Raw genomic sequence first — 12,666 nt, 5'->3', positions numbered from 1 at the left:
CTGTCTTACCATAAACCATACAAATTCTTAAGGATGGATCTTAAGAATTTCCGATGAAAAATTTCAATTTGACTCAAATTTTCAAAGTCCCATCGATACCTCACATACATAAGTACTGGAAGAACTATAAATGGTCAAATAACTCACATTGAATATCTAGCGGTAAACTTAGCCTTTGTGATTTAAATGATATAGCGAGAAAAGGGCTTTCCTAGCTTGGATCACCTGCCTAGAAATTGCCTTGTTGAGACTCCCATTGTAATTAAGCTTCACTCCTAGATATACAAAATCATGGACAACATCAACGGTATCATTTTCACACTTAAAAATGGGGTAATTGCGAACCCCTCGAAACCCTGCCTGTTCCTCACCGAGCTCTGACTTATCTTGAAAAAAAAAACAGTGTAATCCTCCGATTCAATATTGAAGTAAATATTTTCCCTAGGCAGCTTAGGAGGGTTTTACCGCGGTAATTATCTGGATCCGTATCTGAACCTTTATTTTTGAAAATAGGAACAATTAGACCAACACTCCAGTCATGGGGCACTTTTCCACTTCTTAACACAATGTAAAAAAAAATGGTTATTACTTCAATAGCCATAACCGATGAATTTTTTAAAAACTAATTTCTAATTTGGTCTGTACCACATGCCTCATTATTTTTCAATTTTTTATCATGGTAAGAACCTCCTCAGTAGTGATGGGTGCATTCAATTCATCATCAATTGTTAAATCTGCTTCTGTTTCATGCTTGGTTTATACATTCTCTCTAGGATATGATATAGGCTGAATTGCATTCAAGCCCTGGAAGTGATGCACAAAATCAAGTAGAGAAACCTTACTGGTTTTTGTCTTTTTTGAGTCACTTCTCAAAATTTTCCAGAATTCCTGAGGCTGTATTATGGGATTTTTTTTTGATATTCTGAGACTATTATGAAGAGATCTATTAAACAAATTCCTCTTTTTCCTAAGCAACTTCTTATATACTGCTGATGCTTTAGCAATATCCACATTAATGTCTTCTCTCTCTTGACCTTGCGTACCTTTTCTTTTATGCTTCAGTCTATTTTTATTTTGAAAATATATTATGTCCCTGCTTGTTTACATTCATGATCAAACCAGGGTTTGTTTTCCTGGTTGTGAGACTTTTTAAAAGGCAGGGATGTTCAGCTTTCTTTTTACAGATATCGGCCCCTATGGCGGCGTTAATAAAAGAATCTGAAAGAAGAGAACATAAACCATCTATACTGGCTTGAGTAATGGTACCTTCTGCATTGCCAAGATCATCTAATATGTTCTTTACATGATTGTCTAATTTTGATTTAAAATTGCTTGCTTTTTCAATAGACCAGTTAAAGGACAAATAATTTCCTTGTTTAGGAGGTTCAGGGAAAACGTTTGAACTTTCATTCTTACAGTCATCAGCAGCACCATCATTGCCAAGTGAGAAAGAAAGTATAGGCAATGTACATCTGACATGCATTTATCAAATTCATCAATTTCAAATTTATATATATATATATATATATATACATACATATATATATAATTTTTTTTTAAATTTAGATATAAGTCTATTGAGGTGTACTATCTATGTTCACGTTGGTTTTTATAATCAGAGTAGGCCTCACACCAGAGAAACAAAAGATCCGAGGTCTTCAGACGTCACACAAAATAAAACAAAAAGTTGACAGTTGAATTCAGTTACAAAAGAAGTCAGAGATTGTTCTCAATCACAAGTATGGATAAGAAGATGGATGGTGTCATTGCATTAAATGTTTCTATATGACAAGCAGGCAGAAAAACTTACACCATCTCTGGAACTGTTTTTTTTTTTTTTTTTTTTTTTTGATAGTGGCGGAGTACGGTAGTAGGCCTATGGGGCTTGTCGCTCCAATTTCCTGAAGATATAGGATATGAAATATATGAAAGCGCATACTATGCTTGGTAGTTCTCCGGTTTTTGTTCTGTTTTTGTTTGTCTGTTTGTTTGTTTGTTTGTTTGTTTGTTTGTTTGTTTGTTTGTTTGTTTGTTTGTCAATTTTTGCTAATGCATGCTGTCGGCTTGTTATGTGTGAGGTTCGATAAGCAATGCGCCAGTAGGCCCAGTCTGCTGAATGGGTGAGATTGCGACGGTACCATCAATATCGATGGTACCAATGGTACTTACACACGTGCGCATCTCGCTAGGCGCTTCGCAAGAACATTGCTACACGTGACATACATACGGTTTGGACGCGGTGAATCATTTGCAAGCATGGATCCTGCAATTACCAAGAATTTTGAAGAATTTAATCAGCACCTTGCCCAGGAGCAAGACACTCGAGAGGTAAGTAAGGAATGGGAATATATATAGCTAAATCGTGATATCGCCATCGGTCCCCTCTAACTTGTTACCCTTGTCGTCTGCGAGTGCGTCTCACACTGCACTGTCTGTGCAAAGTCTAAGAATTTGATCTGATCTGAGTGATGGGAGGGCCTAGGGAGGTGGATTGCAAAATGGCAGTGAATAGAGTGGTGGACTATTTCAGGATAATGCCGAAATATAGTCTTGATCTAGACTCTATTGATAATTAGGACCATCAATCAACCTTCATGATATTTTATACATTATCAGCTGATTATGGATTGAGTGAATGCAGTAATTTAGACCTGTTCTACATGTACACCCAGTAGAGAATTTAGAGCGTCATCAGTGAAAGTTTGGGGAAAATTGGACAGTCCGTACAAAAGTTATGATTTAGAAAAAAGAAGAAGAAGATAATAATAATAATAACAAAAAAATTACCAGGACCCGGTAGTACATGTATGGTATCTCTGCAGCACATCTCTGTGCATATTTCCTCGATTTGTCATTGATGTGCTAGGGTAGGAGGTTGTTGGGAGGGGATTCTTTGAGACCAGAACAATACGATATTGTTGATATAAATCTTTCGATCACATGACAGACTATAGCGATGTTGATTTAGCTGCTTGTGTTGTAAATATGCAAGACCAGTTAGTTTATACAGTAGACCTTTCCACCCATGCTCTGCTTTTCTCAGGTTTCATCTTCATTTTCCCTTCAATGTGTACAAAATATGAAAATTATTGTACTGTTTAAATGAGGACAAATAGATATTCTAAATGGACAAATGAAATTTAGATGAGAGCAATTTACTGTTCAACGAAATTTAATCTGTTCCCTACAGAAACCTGGTGGCTTGCCTGTGTATTGAGTCTATAGACTATGGCAAGGGGATTTCAGATTTCAGCATGGAAAAGTAGCAGACCATCAATTTAGTGTTTAATGGGCTAATAATGCCACTAGAAAGAATTTCTCAAATGAAATGGGTAAAAGTAAACATTTGTAGTCTACGGAAGCCCAAATTACTACCAAGCGTTCCATAATAGAATCTGCTACTCTACCTGAAAGTAACTTGTCCTTGCATACAATTTTACTTGGAAAGACGGAAGACTTCCTCATACAATACATCTCCCCCCGCCCCCCCCCCCCCCTTCCTAGTTTAGGAACAATGTATTTCGCCATAACCCTTGTCTTGTTGGCTTGAATACACATGGATACGGAGGCATGCTATTCTCAACACTGGCCGGATGTACTATGTGCATACCCATCTGTGCATATATTACTAAAAGCTGGTGTAGAAATGGTAGGGTAGTGTAGAGTGGTATGGCAAAATTAATATGGGGGGGGGGGGTAAGGACATTCAAGGAAGTGTTTCCTCAATTTTTTGTTTAGACTGTAATTACAACTGTAGCAGTCCCATCCATTCCAATCCTTATCTCTCTGATTAACTCTTAATGTGCCAGGCCCAAAACCCCTAACGTGCCAGAGGTTTTTACCTAACGCCAGAACGTTTCGAAACTGGACTGACAATGAAATTTAAAACCGTCATATCTCTGAAACTATTGACTGTTTTGAATTGAGTTCTACACAACATATATCAAGAAATGTTTGCTCTTTCGTGTCATGCAGTCCGTTTGCCACAATATCTATCTGAATCTGAAATATTGCAGAAATATTTGATACATCACAAAAATTATTATAAATTTTTGTGTAGTATGGAAAAAAAAAGAGTCAGTCTTGTTTTTTCGTCAATGGAACGCTCCCTCGACTCTGTGAGAAAGTTTTAGAGCAACATCTCCTCTTTCAAATGATAACAAAATTGCCTTCTAGAATTGTATGATTTCAAAGATACTAGCAGTTTATTTTGTCTTAGCAATTTCTCTTTCTGCCTCAGTAATTCATTCCCAAATCTGAGTCCTTTAGTCCCAGATCCTGTATTTGAAACTAAAGTAATTGTCCCGGCCCTGGAATAGTGTCTTTTGTCCACCTGAGAAGGAAGAACCTGCTAATCCTCCTTTTGTCTACGCGGACCGCGGGCGGGCGTACTCTATTGAAATCGGCAGGCCTTTGTCCACGCGCAATTCCTATGCTAGCGTGGGGACGATTAGTGACGTTCACCGAAACAAAAGGATGAAACTTGACCGACGAACGAAAGCTGACCCTCTTTGAGGGACAAAATCAAAGCAGCTTCCCGCAGGACAGCGTCCAGGCGGAACAATGCGAGTGGAACCGCATAGACAATACACGCAGAGTCAATAGCATACACACGCGTGGTTTACCTATGAGACTTTTGATCCATACACATCTCGCAGAGGGTGCGCCCGCTGCGGATTTTCCCGATGTGAAAAAAATATATCTAGCTGAAAAATTGTGTATTTACTCAAAATTTTCCAATGTAAGCATGCTCATATTTTTAGTGGAAACGATTGCTATGCTAATCAGCTACCAGTACATATCATTGGCAGTTGCTTGGTGTAACACATTACGGTACCACAAGAACTTAAATGATCAATGCTTTTTTCGCTGTTCTTAGTCGCCGATCGGCGATCATGGCACGTCAGGACTAAGGTCGCCGTTTGGCGACCATGGCACGTTAAGAGTTAAGTAGACTATGTGGAAAAGTGTGGATTAGGGTAAATAAGTGTTTGATACAGTACTTGATGGATAGGTAAGGGCTTGGTTGAGGAAATGTTTGTTGGCTAGAGCACTGTAGGATCAATCATGATGGGGGAGCTAATATGGCCAAGTGGTTAAACAGACCGTTGCAGATGAGACTGCCGGCTTCCATGCACTTACATTGAGGTTCATGTCGTAGTTTTGTTTTGTTTTTGTTTTTGTTTTTGTTTTATTACAAGACTTTCAGTCTAAGGACATATACTTTGACTTCTATTCATGTTCAATGGTTTTCTCAGGAGATTCGCACAAAGGTTAGAGACCTGGAACAGACAGCAAGAGAAGTTATGACAGTACTCCAAGCTGTGCACCAAGAAAATGGAATCAAAGAAGGTATGGTTGGGTCACATGTGTGAAAGAGAAAGGGGACCCGTCTATGACTTACATTTGCTTTTTTTTTTTTGTTCCATATGCAACTCAGTCTTGTTTACATGATTGATGTACTAAATAGAAAAACAACCAACAAGCATTTTCATAGCAGTCAATGTATATGACAATACATTTCTTTTCTTTTTTTGAGATTTTAGTACAATTGTAGTAAATTATTCAAACTAACATAGCAACTGAAGAATAATTTCAATGTGAAGATCAACTAGATTTTTTTTTTTTTAGTATTTTGACAGGCTGTAAGATAAATAATTGTCCAGTTGTTACAAACATGGTTTGGCACCCAGGTGTTATGATTTCCAAGTCTGAATATGATAAATGATTGGAAGAAGTATTTATCATTCTTAATTACAGTTTCTCAGCTGTGCAGGAGGAGCAGGGAGTTGTTTGGCACTGTCAAACTACAGTATGCACAACTTGCTTCCAAGTTCAGGGTAGAGGAATATTATAGGTAAGCCACATCACCAAAGATACTCGTCTGCTAGATGCCAGAAGTGTTTGATGTTTGAAATGATGTTTGCATACTACGTGAAATATCACCTAATCTGAGAGCCTGAATGCAAAGATAAGGAGCCTAGAACCTCTCTAGCACCAACCAATTTCCTTCAAGATGATGCTGGAGTGTTGCTATGCCTTGTTATAAATGTAAAAGCTACACCCTGTCAACCTCAGTAGCAACCTCAGTGGCAAACTCTACGTAGAAATCTTTAGTCAGTGAAACTTACGTCATCTTACCCTTTCAATAGTAAAAATTTATATGATATTTGTCACTGATAAATAAACACATATGCTTGGCATTATCGTACTAGTTTCTTCAACAAACTCTGTTGACTTATTCCATGCTGATAGTTGAAAGGAGAAAGGATTGTAGTTCAATTACTGTGAACACAGTTGATATCCTTTGGTCCACAAGTGCTTACCATTATTGCAGTATAATCTGTGAATGTTGTTTTGCTATTCTCCTACCAGATTCCATGATCACTGGAGATTTGTGACTCAAAGGCTGACATTCCTTGCCTCCCTGGTCATATACCTCGAGACAGAGAGACTGGCATCCAGAGAAGAAGTAGCAGAACTCATGGGTGGTAAGATAATGACTGCCTACTCTTTAGGATTTGGGTTCTACCTTGACAGGCAGTACCGGTAGTTGATTCACTGAGGCCTTGGATACACTTTTACACTTCTAGAATGTGTTGCTTATAACCCTCTTCTCTCACATGTATGCATGGTTTTGAACTCAGGAAAATCAGTACAGATAAAACACTGTATTTCTTCTCTCTTTTTGTGATACCTCACAAGTGATTTTATGAATAGGTTATATCGCTCTGTAGTGGTTGCGCAGCATATAGAGTGTTACCACCTTTTTTATGGTTCTAGACTAATAGATGTGCAACTGAGTAATTGTGTAAGTGTCGCTGGCTGGTTGTCCCAGATGAACAGTCCTCTTTGGAAAAGAAATTCAAAAAAGCAATGAGTGACTGAAAGCAACTATGCAGTACCCTGTTGAGTAGGAAATTGCTGATGTGCTGAAGTGTCACATTCCCATTTGTTATAGAGGGTATCCACGTAGGTATATGGAATTGTGTTTACAGTTCTAATTCTGCACTGACACTTGTCGAGATGAACAGAAGTCAGACCAAGTAATGATGTCTGTAAGACTGCTGACCAAGGTTGTCAGTGACCCTCTTTCCTTGACCAGGTTACAAGATTTGCACTGCTCTCAGTCCAATCACAAATTCCTGGCTACCAACACCAGCAATACCAGTGCTGGGTTTCACCCTGTGCCATTAGAAACATGCTCTCTCAGCTACTGACCTGACAGAAACGAGGATCAAATCTGTCTTGATGTGTCTGTGAGTTCAGAATGAGCTCTGATGTTCAGTTTCTGCTCAACAGAGGTGGAAAAATTGCGCTAGAGATTCCCATAAATATCCAGGAACAAAATTTTCTCTGCCTTTCAGAGAGTCAGTTAGCATTTCTGTTTAATCTGAAAAACAACAACAACAGAAACTGATCAATTTGGCTGTGTGATGATAAAGTATATGTAAGTACATTATCAAAGTTAAGTGTTATGGGAATTCGTGATGTGTCCTTTCATAATACGTTGCATTTTGTGTTTTCAGTTGCTGTCTCAAGGGATGCTGGGTTTCATTTGGACTTAGAAGATTTTCTGCATGGTCTCCTGTCATTAGGGAATGAACTGGTAATGCACATTGTTTCTTTGTTCACACATTTGTTTCTGTTTGTTGTTGGCTTTGAGTTGTTAACAAGGCTTATTTCACCTTCATATATCCTTGATAGTATATCAGTGAAGAAGTGGCAAGTATCACATAGAACTGGGAAATTTCAAGATCTTTTGAAGATATGGAAATAGTGTATGTGTACTGCATTAACATGTGGCAAAGAGGGAAAGCAGGTACACAGATTTGTGAGAAAGTTTTCCTGTCCTATTCACATATGTCACACACTTGTGTGACAAAAAATGGATTCCACAATTTCCATATCACTTAATCATGATATCAAGCATGGAAAATAGAAGCCAATTTTGGTATCTGTATGACTGACTACTTGCATAAACATAATATGTGTAAGTTATTTCATTATCATTTTCCACACAACTGATTAATATATGTTTCAGGGTATTAGCAATTTTCATGAGTATGGTTGCATTAGCTGATCAGGTATACACTCTTATCTAATACAGTGTAGGTATTCACTGCCCTGTGTTACTTACATGTGTTGCCTGCATTTATTCTAATTGAGAGCTACCACTCACTTTTATGACACCAGTCCAGATTGGCAGTGAATAGTGTGACAGCGGGGGACTACAGCCGACCGATTCACATTGCTACTTTCATGGGTGACCTGAACACTGGCTTCAGGCTGCTCAACCTCAAGAACGACTCGTTGCGAAAGCGCTTCGATGGACTCAAGTACGACATCAAGAAAGTGGAGGAGGTGGTCTACGACATCTCCATCAGGGGACTGCGGCCGAGAGAGGCGGAGTCCACGAAGTCGACTGCGGATTCAACAGTGCAGGCAAAGGACTGACAGTGACTGAGGTGATAGGTGCAGAGTCTGTGTAAGCTCCTGTCAGCAAGGACAGCTGTATATTGAGTGAGGCCTTAGAGAAGATGGCACAGGATTGAAAAGGAAGTACATTCTTTTCCATGTGGAGAGCAGAGACATTCTCTTTGTTTTTGTGGACAGAGGATTGTGGGTAACTGCGCAGGTATTAGATACACAGGATCAGACAGTGTGTATCTTAAGCTGCCAGAAAGAGATCTGGAGCTTCTTTTTGGAACTCAGCATACAATTCACACAAGAGAGTACGTAACTTGAGTTCTAAAACAGATAAAACTGACAAAGAAAAAGCATGGTTTCATCTCGATAGACTAAATGTGCATATGAGATCATAGTTCTATTCCTTAGTGAGACTTATGATGTGTATAGCATGCTCTGATATTCAAAATGTTGATCAATACAGATCTCTTTTCATATTGATGACAAATGTAAAGGCCAAACTGGCGAGTGTATTTTTTCATCATGTGTTTCAGCATCATAAGCTGTTGTTTTATAAACGAGAACGGGTACATACTGGTGACAGCAATCTGTACGCAAATTTCATGGAGATAGCCAGCCCCCCCCCCCCCCATCCTCCATATTTGAATACAACATGGAACAACCTACCCTCTATACTTCCTGAAATTGCTGGAGGTGTTTGTGCTTCTGGATTTAGAGCATTTATAGGTTTGTATCATGAGGAAGTAGGACTTGTGAGAAACAATAATTTTGTGTGATACAGTTTGACCTTGATTAACCGACCACATTGGGACCACTCATTTTATATCCCGTGGTGAATGGTTTCCCTGCGTATAGCGGCCACAGAAATGTAGCTGAACCGTTCAATCACCATGAATACGTTTGCTTTTACGTTCATTGCATGAATTCTACGAGTCCTAGTTCAGTCACAATCACACAGACACAATTGACAAAATTAATGCAGCTCTTCACCTAGACAGAAAAATCCATCTGTCCGGAGGAGTTTTTAATTTAAAAAAAAAAAAAAATCATATTTTGACTTATGTGGCTCTCTTCCGCAGGGGATTCCATGAAGCCAGGTGTCCTCGGAATATTTCCCTGACTACAGAATACAGACCGATCTTTCAACTCTTTGCCATTAAAAGCCATCTTACCACTAACTTGACTAGATCTAGGCTTCAGTAATGCCGCCCTGAATAGATGCTACATAGGCAAAGACAGCTTATAATAACATCGTAGAATTTTACCAAAATGTCAACTAATAATGATTAAAATCCCTTTGAATAAGGACAATAGGGTACATGCCTGGATATTGTTTATTGCTTACATCAGCTTTGCACATTTTCAATCCCCTCGAACTCACTCTTGAACCCCAGGAATGTAGACCGGTAGGAACCAGTGCAGTTCCTCGGGTCCGAAGTGTTATTTTAAAAATCAAAAGAATAGAAGTAGGCAAAAAAAAAATAATAATAAATAAATGAAGTAAATTCTACCAAAAAATCCCCATATTATAGCAACACATGCAAACTTATATGCTACTTTTTTTAAAAGGATAACATGCGGTATTTTATGCTATTATACAATGCAAGTGTTGAAATTCAAAATGGCCACTGACCTGTCTGTAGCGGCCACTTTTGCACAGGGATGCCAAGTTCAAAAAATTTTTATGAGTGAGATTTTCATGACTTGACATCTCGGTGAGCGAATGTGTGCGCGAGCGATGGTGTGGGAGGGTTTTTTCCCCCCTACGGCCTCCCACGGTAGGGAGCTTTTTCAATTTTTAGCTCTTAATGGAATAATGGTGCGATCAGGTGCATACTTAAGTGACTATTTTTTACTTATTTTGAAAGACAGAAGGAAAATATACCTTCAATTGCAACTATCACCTTAATCTTTTGAGCCATGCTCATTATTATAGGCCTAAGTTGCAGACTTTGCTCGATGCATGAGAAAAATGGGTGCCATGCGTGAGACTGTGAGACAGACCCTAAATACTTGAGTCTCAGGCAGAATGCGTGAGACTTGGTAGCTCTGCTTTTGTTGTTTCCCTTTGGTGGCCGCTATAGATGGGTTTGACTGTATTTCACTCCCTGGTAAGTGTATAAACAAACTATCATCATGCTAATCTTTAGTCCACTGCAATAATTGGAATATGTCCCGCAGTGTATTCGTATGATAGTGGTTGAATGTGTGTTTGTTTTAAATGAGATTTGGCACCAAAAATACATGAAAACAAAACAATGTCAGCCAGTAGATGTCCGGATAAGAGAAAGATCGTTTAATCAATGGACGTATAATTGAGGTCGGACTGTACAGTGGTATCTTCTTATAATGAGGTCTGATATAGCGAGATAGCTGATACAGTGTATAATGAGGTGATTTTGCACATCCTGTTCCTTTTATTCTTTTGTCTTTATTCTGATATACAGTCAACCTTGCCTAAATTGAATCTATTTGGACTGAAGAACTAGCTTCAAATTAGAGAAAATTCGACTTATGAGGGATGAGAATTAATAGAATATAAAGAGAAGAGGACTTGAAAAGACTTTTGACTTAGGCAATTATTCAACTTGTGCAAGCTGGAGGTTGACTTAACCCTAATCCCACCAGGTTTTTTGAGGGACTTGAAACCACAGGGGGGGGGGGGGGGGGGGGGGGGGGGGGCATGCCTTTTTGGCCCCCCCTTCAGATCTCGGTTGTGGATCACGCGATCCTCGCGAAAATTTGCACTAAGGTAGAGGCCAAAGTAATCTACAAGACTGTATAGTTAGATTTTTCAAATTTTAATTTATGTATTTTATATCAATCAATTTATGCTAATTTATGCACAAAAAATGTTTTGCCTATGAATAAAAAAATAAAGCTCCAAGACTTCTAATTTTTGGTGGACATATTCTTTTCAACATCCTCAGCAATAATATTGAAGCAAAAATTTGGCTTCGTAATTATTTCTTATGTATTTTATTGTTTATTGAATTTCTTATGTATTTCTTTGTTTTTTACCTTTTGTTTTTGTTTTTTTCGTCAAAATTTGTCGCAGAAACTTTTTAAAGCATAGTCAGGCTAAAATAGATCATTATCAGCCATTGAAAGTAAAAATATTTATTTTTATATGAATTAATTGCAAAAACACAATTTACATTGGATTTGTACACAAAATCATGTTTTTGAGCAATTTTTGGGTTGACAAATTTTTTTCAAAGGGGCGTGGCTTCAAAACGGTATGCCTGGGAGCAACAAATTTGGTCTCAAAAGTTGCGCGATACTTGAAAGAAAAAAGTCACAAAATGTCGCGGCGAGAGCGTCGCGCGTTGCGGATTAATCACACGAAACATCGAGGGCCCCCCCTGTGGGAATAGGGTTAAGCAAGGTTGACTGTAACAAGGAACTTTGAGTGGCCCCAAGAAGCTCGTTACGAGGTTCCCAATGTACTTTTTGTTATCGTTTTGTGCTCATATGCCACTTGTATGTGATCATGGAGTGCATGTTACAGCTCGGGGGCCATAGAAAGTTTTGTAGGGTGGGGGCTGTGCAGGCTGCTAGGCTGTTTAGGGTCAATGATATTCTATTCTATACTGGAGTCGGCATCCGTAAACCTGATAAATATTGTGTACCAGGGGTACATGTATGTGACAGTGAGATCAACCTATTATTGTGAATACAGTTTACATGTTGCTGTTTGAAAAAAAAAAAAAATTCCTGTGATGTTATGTAATTTAGACACTCTTTATTGTATTAATGAATAAAGTTTGTCTCAATCACTGCTGAAAGCACAAGGAGGCTTGATGAATGGAATGATATGACCCATGCTGGAGTCACCTACATCTTATGCATGTGTGATGTGGCAATGGTGTGTAGTGTTAACACTGTACAGGTAAATCCTGTTGTAACCCAACAAACTACAAGACTTGATGAACGTGAGAAGATTTCCCACAGTACAGATATTTTGACCTGCATGTTTAGGGGACAACATGTTCAGTAAATCAAGCTAATTGGAAACATTCAATATGATTTGATTTGTTTGATAGGATTTTATCAGTAAAACAGTCATTGTTTCCCTTGCTTTATCGCAATGAGATTGACAAGGAAAGGGGGGGGGTTACCATTGACTTTCCAATACACGCCACAAGGAATCACAACTAGGCCCACATCTTTTACCTAAACATGTTGCATACATCACATACTCATCAGATGCACAAGAAGCAGATAGGCAACGCT

The 12,666-nt window shown here is 38.6% G+C and overlaps 1 protein-coding gene across 1 annotated transcript; it reads left to right on the top strand.

Moving 5' to 3' along the window:
* Window positions 1–2,234: 2,234 nt before the first annotated feature.
* Window positions 2,235–8,721, top strand: LOC139730945 (translin-like). Its single transcript, XM_071641827.1, has 6 exons — window positions 2,235–2,328; window positions 5,259–5,352; window positions 5,761–5,857; window positions 6,376–6,491; window positions 7,530–7,609; window positions 8,197–8,721. The coding sequence occupies exons 1-6, from the start codon at window positions 2,257–2,259 to the stop codon at window positions 8,455–8,457; spliced, it is 720 nt and encodes a 239-aa protein (XP_071497928.1). The 5' UTR covers window positions 2,235–2,256; the 3' UTR covers window positions 8,458–8,721.
* Window positions 8,722–12,666: the final 3,945 nt, after the last annotated feature.

Source organism: Diadema antillarum, unplaced genomic scaffold (assembly GCF_040938485.1).
Source record: "Diadema antillarum isolate AM-2024a unplaced genomic scaffold, OU_Dant_1.0 seq00000345_RagTag, whole genome shotgun sequence".
Classification (NCBI taxonomy): domain Eukaryota; kingdom Metazoa; phylum Echinodermata; class Echinoidea; order Diadematoida; family Diadematidae; genus Diadema; species Diadema antillarum.
The sequence above is the reverse complement of the archived record's forward strand: the minus strand, read 5'-3'. Positions and strand labels throughout refer to the sequence as shown.